Consider the following 15,671-nt stretch of genomic DNA (forward strand, 5'->3'; position numbering starts at 1 on the left):
AGAATAATTCTGTCATACAAAGACAGAATTATGCAACCTTTACAATGCATTATATATATCACCGTATCATGGTGTGGTTTCTTAGGAGTAACATATCAGTTTAATGTTGTATATGAACTGTGTGTCTAACAATGAGTCTAAAACATGTGTCATCTGTGCGGTGTCGAAATACTGGTTTTCGTGCCGAAGCTGCATCTTTACGACGATACTGCTCCTATCTCTCTTTCTTCTTTAATCACTTGCCATGTTACCAAAATGTCTGCATGGTGACTAATGAATAGTAACCATACTACACATTACTGGATTGGATCTAACCTAAGCATATGGCTGGACGATTTATTGCTGAATGATACACGCTTTGGCATCTCAACGTGCGACCATAACGTGAATACGTGATGCAAATCTGTTATACACTCCCGAAAGGAAGCAGCTCTCTGACTCTCTCTCTTAATTAATTAATTTGCAAAAAAAAAGAAGGATATTGGTTCCTTTGTTTTTTGGCTTTAGATTAGAGTCGCTTGCAGACATTAGCAAAAGTATACAAATACATAAAAGCTACGTACCCAAAAGCAGCTTAATTTATAGAGCCTTCAGTTTCACCTTTCACGCCGAGGAGTGATAGGGTAGCTCGGCCTGTACACTTTGGCAAGACAGCAAGAGGCCCAGCCTTCTTCTCCGGAGGCGGAGGGAACCGTTGGTGATTGCCTGATTGCTTGATCTCGAGTCTGTCTGTTTCAGTCATTCAGTGTCCATTGTGGTTATCGCCCCGGGAATTCGAAGCAGGCTTGGACGCAAGGAATAGCTTGTTGCTGTACTTGTGATGTTAACCGATATAGGCTTATCCTGAATTCCTAATCACCTTTTGTAACTTGCAAGGCTGTCTTTGATTCGGTGTTACGGTAACTAGGTACTGTAAAGAACTGCACTGCTTCTTAATCATGCTCCGCATGTCCAGTTTCCCTGCACACTGCACCACCAGTCCACCACCTGCATGCGTTCTTGCAGGTTATTTTACCAATAAACATAAGAACGGGTCCCACTAGCTGATACCTAGACCTGTTAGCTATTTGTGCAATTTTTTCGGGATAAAATCCAATCGCTAGAATTGTACAGTAATAATTTTGGGACGGAGGGAGTAGGCTTAGCGAAAAGATCGTCCTAATGCAGCAGGAATGAATGATATGAATATGAGGGCTCCGACTCGTATGGTTGTTTCGGAACATTCGTACTCAGCTACTAACATATTGGAATCCATTCAGGATGCCCAACGGCTGATCGCTAGATTCACGACACGAGTGGTTGGCCGTCAAACAGAGCCGCCAAAAAGGATTTGCCCAGTTCATCGAGTATTCGAGTCAAGCATAGTTGCCAAGTCTGTTACAGAAACCAGGGGATTATCCCAAGATCAGAGCAGCTGGACTGACCGAACAAAGATCTCTAGCTCCATGCCATACTGCAAGCACGAGCTCTGAAAGTTAGCAGCAGGTCGCACGATTGAGCTTGGACCAGGCTCCTCCTTCCTCTGTACAGCCTCCGCCGCCGGGCGCCCGGCACCGTCCCGGCCTACCGCCTACGAGACCGAGTACCGCCGGTTCCTCGACGACGAGCTGGACGACTTGGACTCCAGCGGCTTCGCCGATGACCGCGGGCTCTGCGAGCTCCCGGACGTGTCCGACGACCCCTTGCCCACGGCGGCGGCGGCGGCCTCCCCGGGCAGCTTCGCGCCGCCGACCCACAGCCTGTCGAAGATCCTCCGCGATCGCGACGACAGCGACAGCCGGCTGCTCTGGTTGGCCACGCTGCTGCTCCGCGCCACCAGGCGCCGCCCGTCGTCGCCCGCGCCCTGGTGGTGGTCGCCCACGCCCAGCTTCAGGCTCCCCAGCTGCCTCTTCAGCGCGCCGGGGGTCGGGGGCTCCGGCAGCGCGCGGCCCTCCTTCCAGTGCTCGTGGTCGTCCTCCTCTTCCTCCTGCGCCAGGCGCGCCATGCACCGCGCCACGCTGACGTTGGGCGTCACGGCGGCGGCTCCAGCCGCGCGCAGCTGCTCGAAGAAGAGGACCTGGACCACCACGCGCAGCGGGAGACGATCGTTCTGCGCCGCGTGGATGCATGCCCCCTTGGATAGCTTCTTTACGTCCATCAGGCTCGAGATCTTCCTCTTCTCCATCTTGGGTAGCGCGGGATGCAACTGAACATCACAAGACGAACAATTTTAGCTAAGTATCTCTGTTTTCAAACATAGTGGTTGCTGTAAATGAACGTCATATGAAGGAACTATACTGTAAAATGGTTGCTGTGACACATACCTTCAGAAATACGTCGATAGCAGTGTACAATCCATCATGTGTTGGTCTGGCTGTTTCAGGCATGGAAGTCGCCAAATCCACGAAACTTGAAACGGACAGATTTGGATCAGAGGCAACTTCAGCTATGTACCTGTCGACCAGCTTGCACAATGCTAGCAAAGATTCACTGTCCACATTCGTCTCAAACATCTCCTGGTCAAGGTTGTTGAGGAAAATCCCATCTTGAGCTACCCCGGCATGGCTCATGTACCTGCTGATGAGTGTCTGAACTAGCTGAACATCATAAACGGTCTGTGCCGGAGGCTTGGAAGGAATCAGAAGATCATTGACCGAAGCCTTATGGAGCTGCAACATGATCCTGTCCATGAGTTCTTCCTTCAGGAGCTCTCCAGCACCAATTAGGACAGTGACTTTCAGCAGCTTCAGGAAGAAACCACACGAGATCCCTGAAGATCCCTTGTCCGAGGGCAAAAGCCAGACGATGGTTTCAAGCAGATGCTTGTATGCTTCAGAGTAGGCGTTATCTGCCAGGGTGTCACAACATTCAGGAAGCCATCTAGCAGCATATGCCTTCAGCGCTTCTCCGACAACATCAGAGGGGATCCTCCCCCTTGACTTAACTGCAACCATGACACGCCTATAGAGGTCTACATCAAGTTCACGCAGATCTTCAACCCACCAATCCTTAGGAACCGCCTGCGAGCTTTTGCGAGCTTCAACTATCTCATCAGAGGATGCAGATTTCCTGTTGTAGGTGTATGACCACATCACATTCGATGGGTTAACGGTAGCTTTGGTAGCAATGGAATCTATGCATCTACCGACCAACTTAAGCTCCTCTGACCATGGTAATAATGCATCAGTGGTCTGCAGTGCTATGATTGAGTCCTTCCAGCTCCTGAAGATGCCGGAATTCAGGAACACCTCAATCTTAAATATCAGGTTGCTCTTCTCAACATCCTCGGTCATCCCAAGGTACTCTGCTGCACACCTTGCGGCGACAACATTGTACGCATTGAGGGTCACCACCATGCCATAGCAGAACTTTGCACAGATTTCAAAGGTTTTCACTCCACCAGGAATGTCTTGTATGACAACTTCATCAGTGCCATTCTGACTAGCCTCTATTATCAGCCTTTGTAACAGACTACTCTTGGAAAGAAGAGGGAACTGCAAACAGACAGCAGGGTGACCAAAATTTCAGAGACTAATTTACCAAAACTCTTAACAGTGAAATGGCCATATAATTGGACAGTAGACATTTCTAGATTTGCTGTAGCATTATTATCTGTCAATCAGCCTGTTCGCTGGTTGGTTTAGGCTGATAAACCTGGCTGGTGCTGGTTTGTTGGGAGAGGAAAACACTGTCGGCTGGCTGATAAGCCCTGACTGAAACCATCAAGCGAACAGGCTGAATATATTGAACAAGAGGACATTTGTTAATTGCATGGTACGTGCATTGCTGTCACCTAGCAGAATGAAAGGTGCTCATGGGAATTGAGGCATGACCTAAAGAAACCGTGGGGAAGATTCCGAAAGCAACAAAGATCCAAATTACAAGTGGCGCCTGACAAAAGATGTTACTATTGCAGCATCTTCTAGTGTGCTGATAGCTGTATGTTGGCGGATCCATTGTTTTAACTCTCAAGTACACATGTAGCTTTGGGGCGAAACAATCAGCGATTTAACCTACTTAGGTTCATAACTTAAGTAAAATGGTACGGGATTACCTTGTGCAGATAGAACCTTGCATCGTCGACATGGATGACGATATCTGACGGAAGGTCGGACAGCACGTATCTGCATGAGAATATGGAGATTGACATGGTCAACATAACATGATTGCTAATGAACATTCATAAGAAGAGAGTATAGCATATATGAGGGAAAAAAACGCAGAAACAACATCTAGTACTAGTTAGCACAACACAACGGGTACACCTTTCAGAGCAAGTCAAGTACATGTACAGTATTCACTTTGTTTTTCCTTCAGAATTTTCTTGCACTTGTTCTCAGTTGAAGTGAATGCACTGTAGATCTGATTTCCGTGAGAAAACAGAGACAGTCATGGAAGTACCCAGTTTCTTGCGGCAAAAAAAAAAGGAAGTACCCAGTTTTTTTTTAGAAATGGTGAGTCATTGAAGTACACAAATATATATATTTTTAAAAAAAACAATAGATCTGTTCTCAAGCTGCCTGATCATGTTTTTTTTTGGAAGTCAGTCAAAGCATACTCACATACAGATACAGATTACAGAACAGGGAAAAAAGAAACATGGATGGTGGGTGGAGGGGCTTTAAACAAAAATGGAATGAAAGGATTTGCATGTTAGGAGCAATTCCAAGATCTCCATACAAAGCTGAAGAACATGGATCAATGTGGTCCTCAACACCAGTAAAAAATGTAATCTCATGATCCTCACTGCAACAACTACAACTGCTACGACTTTGTTTGCGCAGCCAAAAGGGACTTTTTGGTGGCAAAAAAGGGTGTGGCGCCCTGGTCAAATCAGCTGCCGTGCAGGGAACCACGTAGCACACGAGCACTCATGACGAGCAGCGGTAGCCCCCACATGTATACATCGCACAACAATCACAGCACGCCAGGTTCTGTAAGACCGTAACCCAACGGAAAAGGCACTCTTTTTTTCGTCGACGAATCAAGAACTCACAGACACGCGCCGAAAGATTCATGCTTGCAGAGCAAGCATTTTGTTTTCCCTCTCTTCATTCACAAGACGCAGCATTGTTTCTGCAGGCAAGAGAAAAGCAGGGACCAAGGAGGCTAGGAATCAACCAAGGAAACATGGGATTGCACTGTTGTTCTTGTTCCTACCGGAACAGAGACGCTACAAGACATGGCAAGAAGTTCACTACCCTTCCTCACTTTCTTCTACAAAGGGAGAGCGAGAACTTTCTCTGAAAGACTGAAAGTGAACGTCCGAGAGCAAAGCCAAGAACGCGCGTCTCCGTTCGATCACGACGGCAAAGACGGAAGTAAGCACGGCCTGCAATGGCGGAAGGCGGATGGAGGAGGAGGAAGAAGATGACGTGGGGCGGGATCACCTGGCGTCGTTGCCGTCGGTCTGGAAGGCGTCCGGCTTGGACCCAAGCTTCATGAACTTCATGGCGGACGGGCCGGAAATGCGACGCCGCTCTCCCTGCTACAGCTACCTCTCTCTCCTTGGAGTGGAGTTGAGTTGACGACAGCTTCTCTGCGGCGTGTCCCTCCCCCTTGCTTACATTTCACGCCTCCTCCTGCCCCGGTCTCTCTCGTTGCTCTGTGGAGGGAGCAGGCCAGGAGGGCCAGCAGGTCGTAGTCCCAAGAAACACGCACGGGGGAAGCCGAGGACAGAGGAGAGAGACGCCGCAGACGGAGTGGCGAGGAGACACGGCTGGCATTTACTTGACTGTCTCCAACGACTATTATCTGACGCCCAAACTTAGCTAAAAAAATACTGCTTCCACTGATTTTTTTTTGAGAAAAAATATTTTTCGGCTGGTTTGGTAAACAGTAACTTGAGAGGGGAAGCAGCCGACTGATTGGTCTGGTTCAGACCAGCGAATGGCACCTAAGATAAAAGACTCATTTTACGTTTTGGTACCACTATAGGTATACCTGGCCATGCAGCCCGAGGCCCCGCAGCCCGGCCCAAAGCCCGGCCTTTTGGCCGACACGAGCATGGCCCGGCACGGAGGCTAGCGGGCCTAGGCTGGCCCAACCCAGAGGGGTAGGCCGTGCTTGGGCCTTACCCCAGACACGTGGGCCGACACGGCACGGCCCGCTACAGAGCGTGCAGCCCGGTGACTACTCGGCCTGCCAACCGCCCGCGCCCCGCATACATTAGCAGGACTCCCCGCTCGCCCACCCAGTCGCCCCTCAGTGGCACCCGACGCCCCGCACCGCACCCGACGCCCCTCACTCGCCGCTCCCTCTCCCTCACCTCTCTCTCTCTCCCATGGCAGCCCCCACCCGAGGCTCCTCCCTCCTCTCCCAGATGCCGTGACCGACCCTCCCTCTCGGTCTCTGAGATGCGGCGCCCGACCCTCTCGCTCTCAGGCCCTCTCCCTCTCCGTCTTCGAGATGTGGCGCCCGGCCTTCACCCTCCAGCGGCGCGGTGGCCCCAGGAGCACGGCGGTGCTGGCCCCAGCCGACCCACGCGCGCCCTCTCTCTGCCTCTCTCCCTTCGGCGGCATGCGCCCTTTCTCCTCCCTACGGTGCCAGAACGGCGCGGGGATGCCAGATCCGGCGACGTCGCTGCGCAGGGAGGCCGGATCCAGGCATCCAACTATGGCGGGCATGGGGAGCTCTCCGGCGGCGCCCTCTCTCCTCTCTTCCATCCGGCGACACCCGCACGTGACGACGGTGGAGACTGGCCAGGTCCAGCAAGGTGGCAGCCGGATCTGGCGAGCAACTACCGGATCCAGCGAGCGGGCGACCTCCTCCAGAGAGCGGTCCATGGGCTGGCACTCAGAGTCACGGACTCGTTTCCCACCAGCTCGCCACCTCGCCGCGACCGCGCCCTGGAAGGCTGGAAGCACAGCCACTCATGGGGGGCTCCTCACCGCCGTGCGGGCGCACCTGGAAGCGCCGCCACCTGCGGGGGAATCGGCCTCGACCGCAGTGGCTTCCTCGGGAGCAAGCGCGCCGACCTAGGGGACGCCGACCCCGAGCTCCGCCCTGCTTCCTTCTCCGCTCACCCCGACGGATTTGGCGTCAAGCGCCCTGGTTGCCTCCCCTCCGCCCGCGCAGCCCCCTCCCCACCAGGGCGAGCGCGCCGATGGCGGCCGTTGCTTCCCGTGCGCCTCTTCTGCCTTCCCCACACGCGACGGCGTCTCCCTCGCACGCCGCACGACATTCGCGGCCAGATTCGAACGGCGATGGGCGGATTCAAGCACGCCAGCAACCGCCGCCTCCTTACCTCCCCGCGCGGCCCCACATCCAGCCTCCAGGGCGAGCGCGCCGGCGGCGGCCGCCGCTCCCCGTGGCTGCCCTTGCCTCCTGCTCTCCCCTTCCCTCTCTCTGTGGGCCTCCGGCCAGCCTGGTACGCTTGCCAGGTCGTGCCTTCTCGGGCCGGCCCGGCCCGAAAAACGGCCCAGCAGGCCGTGCCTGGGCCCTTGGTCAGGCACGACGCCCGGCTGGGCACGGCCCGGGAGGCCCGCGTGCCGTGCCGGCCCGACATCTCCGGGCCGTGCCTAACACGGGCTCGTGCCGTGCCGAGCCGGGCCGACCCGATGGCCAAGTATAACTATAGGTAAAAAGTTTAATATTTATTTTTGTCTTCTTCAACAACAAGATCTAAAAGAGAACTATTTCTGCAAATAAGTCTTTAAAAGAGATGATACTCAGATTTAGATTATATCTCTCTCCTGATACCCAAAATAGACCTTCTATATAAATCCAAAGCTATAAGTATTGCGTCAAACTTATTTTGCCTTACTGCTGCTGTGCTATAGCCTGCTACGCGTGCTCGTCGCGCTCTCCGTCTCGGCTTCCTTGACCTGGGCTCGCTATATAGGTCCCATTCGCTGGTCTGAAATTTGGCTGAAACTCAACCTGTTCGTTTGGCTGTGGCTTGTCGTAAACGATCGTAAATTTCCAGCCGGAACAGTATTTTTCTCTCACACAAACCAGCCAGCAGTACTTCTTCACGAACCAGCCAACCGAACAGGCTGACTAGCTGAAAAACACTGTTCGGCTAAATTATTGTGAGAGAAAAATAAAAAAAGAAGCCGAACAAATTGAATATGGGGTAAGCGCCCGGCCTCAAAATTTCTTTTCTTTTCTCCGTATCAAAAAAAGTTGGGAGTTCTTGCGCTTTGTTTCTTTGTCAGACCGAGGCATGGAAAAGTATAGTGTTTTCATGGTAGCAGTAGTACTAGTACTACTACTGTCATGCAGAATCCAGCTTTTTCACCCCTTTCCAATCCTATTGGGTGAATGTGAATCGATGAATACTCCCTCGTTCCGGTAAAAGAGCCGCCACTGGAGGTTAAACAACTTTAACAAAGTTGATAAAAAATATATGTAATATTTATATCTTCAAATAAATTTATTATAAAAATATATTCAACTATTTACATAATGGTACTAATTAGATAAGATAAATATTAATATTTTATTAAATATATTTGATCAATATTAAAAATTATTGACTTTGTGAAAGCGAGGATAACTTTTTTTTAAAGGACCGAGGCATATTTACTTTTGTGCGAGGTTAAGATCTTTATCCTGCTCGAAATCTGGAGGGTAAAAAAAAAAGGAAAGGCGAAAACCACGTGGGATGATTATGGTGACCAAAGCGGTTGTTTTTACGGCATGTCAGATGTCACCGTTGCTCACGTCACAGGCGGAAATGTGGAATTGCTCCGGACTCATGACACATTGACACTTGAGTGCCATCTTTCAGGAACCGGATTGGGAGTTCAGTGTGATTGGGCCTTCCAGTTCCAGTTGCAACCTCCCTCTCGACGCATATCTCTAGGATAAAAAAAAGCAGTATAAAAAACAAAATATCTATTTTGTACGGTTCTTATTTCCTTGAGAATAGTTTCCATGAGACTTTGAAGAAGTCCAGGACTTATTGTAGGTGATACGAGGTTGACCAGGCTTTATAAATGCAAAGAAGGGTACATAAGAGTGGAATCATAATAAACAAAAAAATGACACCTTTCTTCCTGAGCATTACCGATAAATATTCTTTTTTGCACATTAGGTTTGATTTCAGATGAAGTACGAGTCAGTTCACACTAAAAGCATGTTTAGAACCCAAGAATTTAATACGAGGATTTCATAGAAATCAGTTTAGTTTTACATAGAAAACATAAAAATAAAGCCCCATGTTACAAACACGGCCTATATCGTTATGTCTCTGTTTGAATAACCTACAACTAAAGTTTAGGTGGACTAAAGTTAAGGTGACCACTTTTAGTTAAATAGTATGTTTGGATACATGGACTAACAAACTAAAATATAAAAGATTCCCTAGGCTTTATGGACATCATTTAGTCCACGGTAGTCTATATCTGTCGATTAGTTTTATAATTAATATATATTTAATACTTTAAATTAGTGCATAAACATTCGATGTGACAGGGACTAAAGTGTAGTCCCTGAAATATCCTAATGTCTAGAGATGTGTAGAACTAAAATTTAGTTCGCTTTTAGCCTAGGCCGAATTTATATACTCCCTCGTCGTGTCCAGGTTCAAAACTAGAATTGCTTTTTTCTGGACGGAGGGAGTAGTAATTAGTGGGTGCAAGTGCACCAACACAAAAATGAAAAGAAAAAAAAATATGTTATTACGACTAAATTTTTACTATGTTCGCATTCTCATGACAAAAATCTATGTACCCACCAGGTAAATACACCATCTCAAATTTGCTCTGGCTCCACCTTCTATTTTAGCTCACATGTTTGAATACCAAGGTTTAAAGTTTATGTCGGTGCAGAAAGTGACCAACTAGTAAATATTTATAGTTTTGTTGTACGTTGTGATCGGAGGTGGTCTAGCACTCAATGACACAGGATTTATACTGGTTCAGGCAACGTGCCCTACGTCTAGTCGGCGTTGGTCAGTGACTTTATTCCTGAGCCCAGGTGCTCGAAGTCTGTAGTGGGGTTACAAACAAGAAGGAGAAAGGAGGGGGTGTACAAGAGGTTCGGTTGGCTCTGACCGGAAGGGTTGCGGTCGAAACTTGGTGGTCCTGCGGTTGTAAGGTGTTGATGTCGATCTAGTGAGTCTGAGCTTGAAGAAGTCGATCTCTTTTCGTTGGAGGGAGCGCATCCCCTTTTATAGATGAAGGGGATGGCTTTACAGGTGAGAGGGAGAGAGTACAGATGTTTCTAAGCCTTGTTGCCTACGCTAATGAAAACTGGATAATGGTTGACGCCCTCCAATACTGTTGATGTCGCTGTAGGATGTCAGATGTGCATGGGGGGTCGAGCTATCTTCTTCAGGAAGGATGGACGCCGGTACCTGTAAATACTTCTTGATGCCTAGTGGCATGTGAGGAGCCACGCTATGTTCACCCGGTATGGCAAATCCTGGAGACCATACTGCGATCGATGTCTAGAGACACGCGGGGGGCTTACCGTATGGGAGTTTTTAGCGACTCCTACAATACTTTATGTCAGGGTGGCTGCAGAACACTGTTTCATGTAGGGGTATGGTCCCTGGTACAGTGGTTTTGACTTGTGAGCCATGCCTTGCCTTTCTCCGCACGTCTTCTGGTTCCTTCCGAACGGGGAGCCCCTGGTCGGATGGCTCCAGTCGGCTCTCAGTGCACCACTCGGAGAAGAGCGGTGAGCAGGGCTCCCACGAGCCCCGGTCATGGGGTCGGAGTCACGGGGTCAGAGTAGGAAGCAGCGTTTCAGGCCTTCCGATTGGAGAAACCGCTTGGAGACGGCTGGTGCCCGAAGCGAGCGCTCCGGTCGGAGAGGTGGGCCAAAGAAGTTGACGAGCGGGCGCTTGTTCTTAAGGGTAGACCTTTTGGTCGGCGACCGGACTACCCTTCCGGCCCGCTGTGTTTTAGATTTTTGGGCCGGCCCATGAACTATATGTTGTTTTCCTGAGCCGAGCCCAGGCGTGGAAGCTGGTCCTCGAGGGACCCCGGGTTTATGAACCCGACAGGAGCCCCCGAGCCCCCGGGTGATTTGAGCCGAATCGTCCGGAGGATTTTTTGTCTTGTTGGCGAGTGCACGCGAGCGCACCCGCGGGTGCAGCCCCCAAGCCCCCGGGTAGTTTCGGCGGAACCGGCTGGGGGGTTCTTTGTGTTGTGTCTGTGGGTGCACGTGTTTTGAGTTTTAAGACGTAATTTTAACCATGGCGTCGTTGTGCAGCCGAAGTGTTTTTAAGCGTGGGGATTGGATTGAGACAGAACTTACTAATCCTAGCGTCGGTGCGCGCCAGGGATCGGGCGAGGAAGTTTAGTTTGAGACAAGCCCTGGCGTCGATGCGCGCCGTGAACGGAGATAGCTTAGTTTTGGATGCAATAGAGTTTGATCTTTGGCATCGGTGCGCGCCATGGGATCGGGTGAGGTGGAGTCGCTGGTAGACCCAGGCGTCGGTGCGCACCGTGGATCGAGAGTTAGTTTTAGTTAGTGAAGCCGTTACGTGAGTTCGGAGTCGCGATCCCAAGAGCCGTAGCTAGATGTCACCGATCCAGTCGATGCGAGTTCGGAGTCGTGGTCCCGAGAGCCATAGCCGGATGTCGCCGATCCAGTCGATGCGAGTTTGGAGTCACGGTCCCAAGAGCCGTAGCCGAATGTCGCCTATCCAGTCGATGCGAGTTCGGAGTCACGGTCCCAAGAGCCATAGCCGGATGTCACCGATCCAGTTGACGTGAGTTCAGAGTCATGGTCCCTTGGCATTTGAGCCCCCGAGCCTTGTCGGGCCTTCGCGGGGGTTGGTGTGAGTCTCTTTGCGCTACCCCATTCGGTTCCTCACAACCAGAGGGGCTGAGTTTCATCGCCTGTCCGATCGCTCGGGCTTGAAGACTAGCTCGGTGAGCTCGCTAACGGGTGTGATCGAGCGGAATCTGGGTCCGTCGTTCGTGACGGGGTCAGCATAGCCCTCTTGTGGCATTCCACTACTCCTCTACCTGTAGCTCGGCAGATGCCTAGGTCGTTCCATAGACCGACCCGGGTGGCCTAATGGCCTCCCCTCGATGGAGATTCTGTGGGCTTAGCGAGAGGTTCAGGATCGAACGAGAAGGTTGAGATGACCCGGTTTGCCAGACCGGGCGAAGGTCGCACGGTGCTCATATACGGTTTTCTCCCCTGGCTCTGTTTGGTTGCTCTTGTCGAATGAGGCAAGCCGCCGCTTCATGGCGCAACACAGAGGGTTTTTGTGCATTTCGCTGCACGTGCGATGCTTAGTTCCCGAGCCCCCGGGTGGTTCATGCCCTAACCGTCTGGGGGGTTCAGGCGTATGAGATGAATACACGTATGGATGTATGAATGATTTGTAATGAAATAGAGGGGGTTTTGGTAATGTTTACCTTGACGACTGGAGTGACGGGGCTCGGAGAGCCTTAGTCGGAAAAGTCCGATTGGGACTCTGACGACCTGAGTGACGGGGTTCGGAGAGCTTCAGTCGGAAATGTTCGACCGGGACCCATGCTCGTCGTCCGCGATGGAGTCGGCGTGGCCTACATGGGGCGCCCCTTCGCTTCCTAATCTGTCAATTGGTGTCTATCCTTACCTATCATTCTAGTTCCTTTAGGTCTGACCTGGGGAAGTGGGGAGCCACCCACGTGCGGTGGCGCTTTGGTTCCTGTGCCCGTCGTGTGGTAGTGGTTGATTGTGCGGTAGTGGTGGGCCATGGCCAGGCCACGTCCCGTCCGATCAGGAGCCGTTCCATCTAGCAGGGTGCGTCTTATCTATATTAAATGAAAGAAAGAGAAAATCTTGCCTCATCGTTCTGGCTTCCCCGATCGGTGTGTCCCTCCATAACCGCCGCTCCCTTTTCCTTAAGTAGGAGAGGGGAGAGGGTTTTTGTTCCGCTCTCTTGCCTGTTCTTCGTCTACCGCCGCCTTCTCTCCTCCTCTTTGCCGTTGGCGTTCCTGAGAGCTGCGAAGGTTTCTAGGAAAGAAAGGGAGAGAGCAAGGGAGAAGAGAGGAACTCACTGAAATGTCGGACTAGAGGTCATCCACCATGAGGGCATCGGTGCTGGAGCCGTTCATCGTGAAAGGGTTCCTGCCGCCACAGGAGGTGGCGCACTAGAGGGTCCCTAGGAAGGAGGAGTTCCCACAACCTCGTCCCAATGAGGTGGTCTCTTTCCTTACCTTCCACGAGCGTGGGTTAGGATACCCCACGCACTAGTTCCTGCGTGGGCACCTCAACGAGTGGGGTCTGGAACTGCAGCACCTTAATCTGATGGGGGTGCTGCACATCGCTGGCTTCGTCACCGTCTGCGAGGCTTTCCTCAGGATAGAGCTGCACGTGGACCTCTTCTTCTCTGGGAGAGCCATGGCGGACTGGAGTTCGGTCGAGATCGCTCAGGTCGGAGGCTTCGCCCTATAGAGGAAGCCACACGCGGGAGGCTCGTATCCTGTGTACTCCCCATGTGACTCCAACCGGGGATGGCATGGGGAGTGGTTCTACATTAGGAATCCAGTGGGGGCACCATTTCTGGCATTTACCGATGGGAGGCCGGTGAAGCAGAAGAGTTGGTCGTGGGGCTGCACCCACATGGAGAAGCATAAGGTGGAGGCCATCGAGGAGGAGCTCCAAAAGCTCGTAAGGGTGGCCTCGATGGGGTGCGGGTGTTCCACACCCTTTATCGCTGCCGGGTCGCGCCGTTGGTGGAGAGGACGCACCCGATGTGGAAGTATGACGGCCGGTCGGACCCAGACCGTGTGTCGCCGGAGGAGTTGCCGGAGCGTGCCGGTCGAGTGCTGTAGCTGAGGCCCAAAGAGACGATGGTGGGAAAACCCATACCGTTTAATGCCTCGATCATGTCCACGCTGGTATGCTCCCTTACTTTGCTCATGCTTTTTTCCTTTGCCCCTCTTCTTTTTTTATTTCGGTTCATTCGTTCCATAGGGACTTGGGAGGTACAAGTCCTGGCCGCACCTTCCCAAGGGCCGGCGGGTTGGACCCGGCAGGCCGCCTAGAAGGAGGCGGCAGATGCCCGGAAGAAGAAGAAAACCAAGGAGGTTTATCGAAAAGAAGAGAAGAAGAAGGAGGTCGCCTAGCGCATGAGAGCCGGGGAACATGCGCGCGACGTCGAGTCAGAACTCATGTTGGATGATCCTACGGATCTGGACAACATGGTCTTCTCTGATGAGGAGGAGAGTCAGGAGGTCGTTGCGACCTCGGTGGTGCATCGCGAGCCTGCGACGACATCTGCTAGTGAGGAGCAGGAGGCCACGCGACGCATGGAGGTTCCTGCATCAAGGAAGCGTGCAGCTAGCGCGGACGCCGCTGGCGAGCGAGCGACGAAGCGGACGCGGTCACTGCGCCCCTCGGCGACATTGCTAGCTCCATCGTCGCCTGTGGCGAACGCGACTGGACGAGTCGGGCGGTCCGAGGAGTGGCCCGGCGACTTTGCGGCGACGGAGCCGGTGCCAACGCCGAACTTGTGGCCGGAGGAGGCCCCGCCTGCCTTGGGTGCGGTAGAACAGTTTGGGCGGTCTGAGGGGCAGACTGGCGCCCGGTCGACGCATGACTTGCAGTCGGGGGATGCCCCGCCTGCTGCTCTGATTGGGGAGCCCCAAGCCAGAGGTCGTATGACCCGTAGGCCGGGCAGGAGCGGGTTGGGACGACTCCAACCCTATCTGAAGTGAGGGGGCATGGGTCGCAGTCTAGGAGCGGTCCTCATCCTATGGGCCCGTCATTGTCGGAGCCTATCTTCAGAGTAGTGCCGCTCGCCACCCGGTTTGTTTCCTTTTGTTGCTTCTTCGACTTTTGGTGGTCGAGTCTTTTTAGAGTGTGGCTTACCCATGATTTTTGTCAGTGGCTGGGGGACGCCGAGGTTGAGCATCACCCCGGCCTCCGTGCAGGAGGTTTGGAGGCCCACTCTACAGCGTGTTGCGGCGAGCGAGGGGGGCAGCAGGGTGGCGGCGGCAAAGCCTTCCCTCCTAGGGGTGGTGTCCCCTAGGGCAGCTGCTGGTAACATGACAGCGGTGGTGATGTTGTTGGCAGCGATCCTGATGCCGGTGGCGGAGGTAACCCTTGCGGCCCCTCCTCCGTCGATCGCGGTGGAGGAGACGAGGGGGGCGAGCTCCCCAACTCGCCAGGTGGAGGGCTACACGCCCCATCCCTGCGGTCGGAGCCGAAGTCGCAGGAGGGAAGCATGGTTGGAACAGAGTTGGGACGCCAGGTAGCGTCTCATGCGAACATGGTGGTGGAGATCCCGTCTGACGACGAGGCGGATACCATGGCGGATCCGCCGGTGTCACCGTGGGAGCTAGCAGTGGTCCGATTGGAGGCTAGGCCCTCCGATGGTTCATCAGAGGGTGACCTAGAGTGGCCCTTCCCCAAGGACCCATCGAAGGCGAGGTTCATCCTCTGCGATTCCTGGGAGCACCAGCTCTGGGACATTTTTGGGGGGCAAGGGCATGCCGCGGTGTTCGAGCTCACCGAGTTGTCCGCGAAGCTAGAGAGTGCCCGGAAGTAGGCTCAGTTTGCCTAATAGCTGGTTGAGGTTGACCTGTAGCTCACCGTGGAGGTGAGTTTCTGGTACTTCTCCTTGCCCTTTGAATCTTTCGTCGGTTGTTTTTATCATGCCCGTTTTTCATAGGAAATAAGGAAGGTGTCGTCCCGCAAGTCGCACTTCCTCTAGGCAGAACATGCCCGGATGGCCGAGCTTGAGCGCCGGGTGGAGTCCGCCTGCCGTGAGTCCCAGGCCTAGGCGGCCGAGG

The 15,671-nt window shown here is 52.7% G+C and overlaps 1 protein-coding gene across 1 annotated transcript; it reads right to left on the reverse strand.

The window, feature by feature from the left end:
• Positions 1-1,302: 1,302 nt before the first annotated feature.
• LOC136521579 (BTB/POZ domain-containing protein NPY1-like) lies at positions 1,303-5,666 on the reverse strand. The gene is made up of 4 exons (XM_066515325.1): positions 5,370-5,666; positions 4,034-4,103; positions 2,304-3,473; positions 1,303-2,185 (listed from the first exon to the last, which is right to left on the reverse strand). The coding sequence occupies exons 1-4, from the start codon at positions 5,429-5,431 to the stop codon at positions 1,571-1,573; spliced, it is 1,917 nt and encodes a 638-aa protein (XP_066371422.1). The 5' UTR covers positions 5,432-5,666; the 3' UTR covers positions 1,303-1,570.
• Between the last annotated feature and the right edge of the window lie 10,005 nt (positions 5,667-15,671).

The sequence above is a fragment of the Miscanthus floridulus genome, chromosome 18 (genome assembly GCF_019320115.1).
Source record: "Miscanthus floridulus cultivar M001 chromosome 18, ASM1932011v1, whole genome shotgun sequence".
Lineage (NCBI taxonomy): Eukaryota > Viridiplantae > Streptophyta > Magnoliopsida > Poales > Poaceae > Miscanthus > Miscanthus floridulus.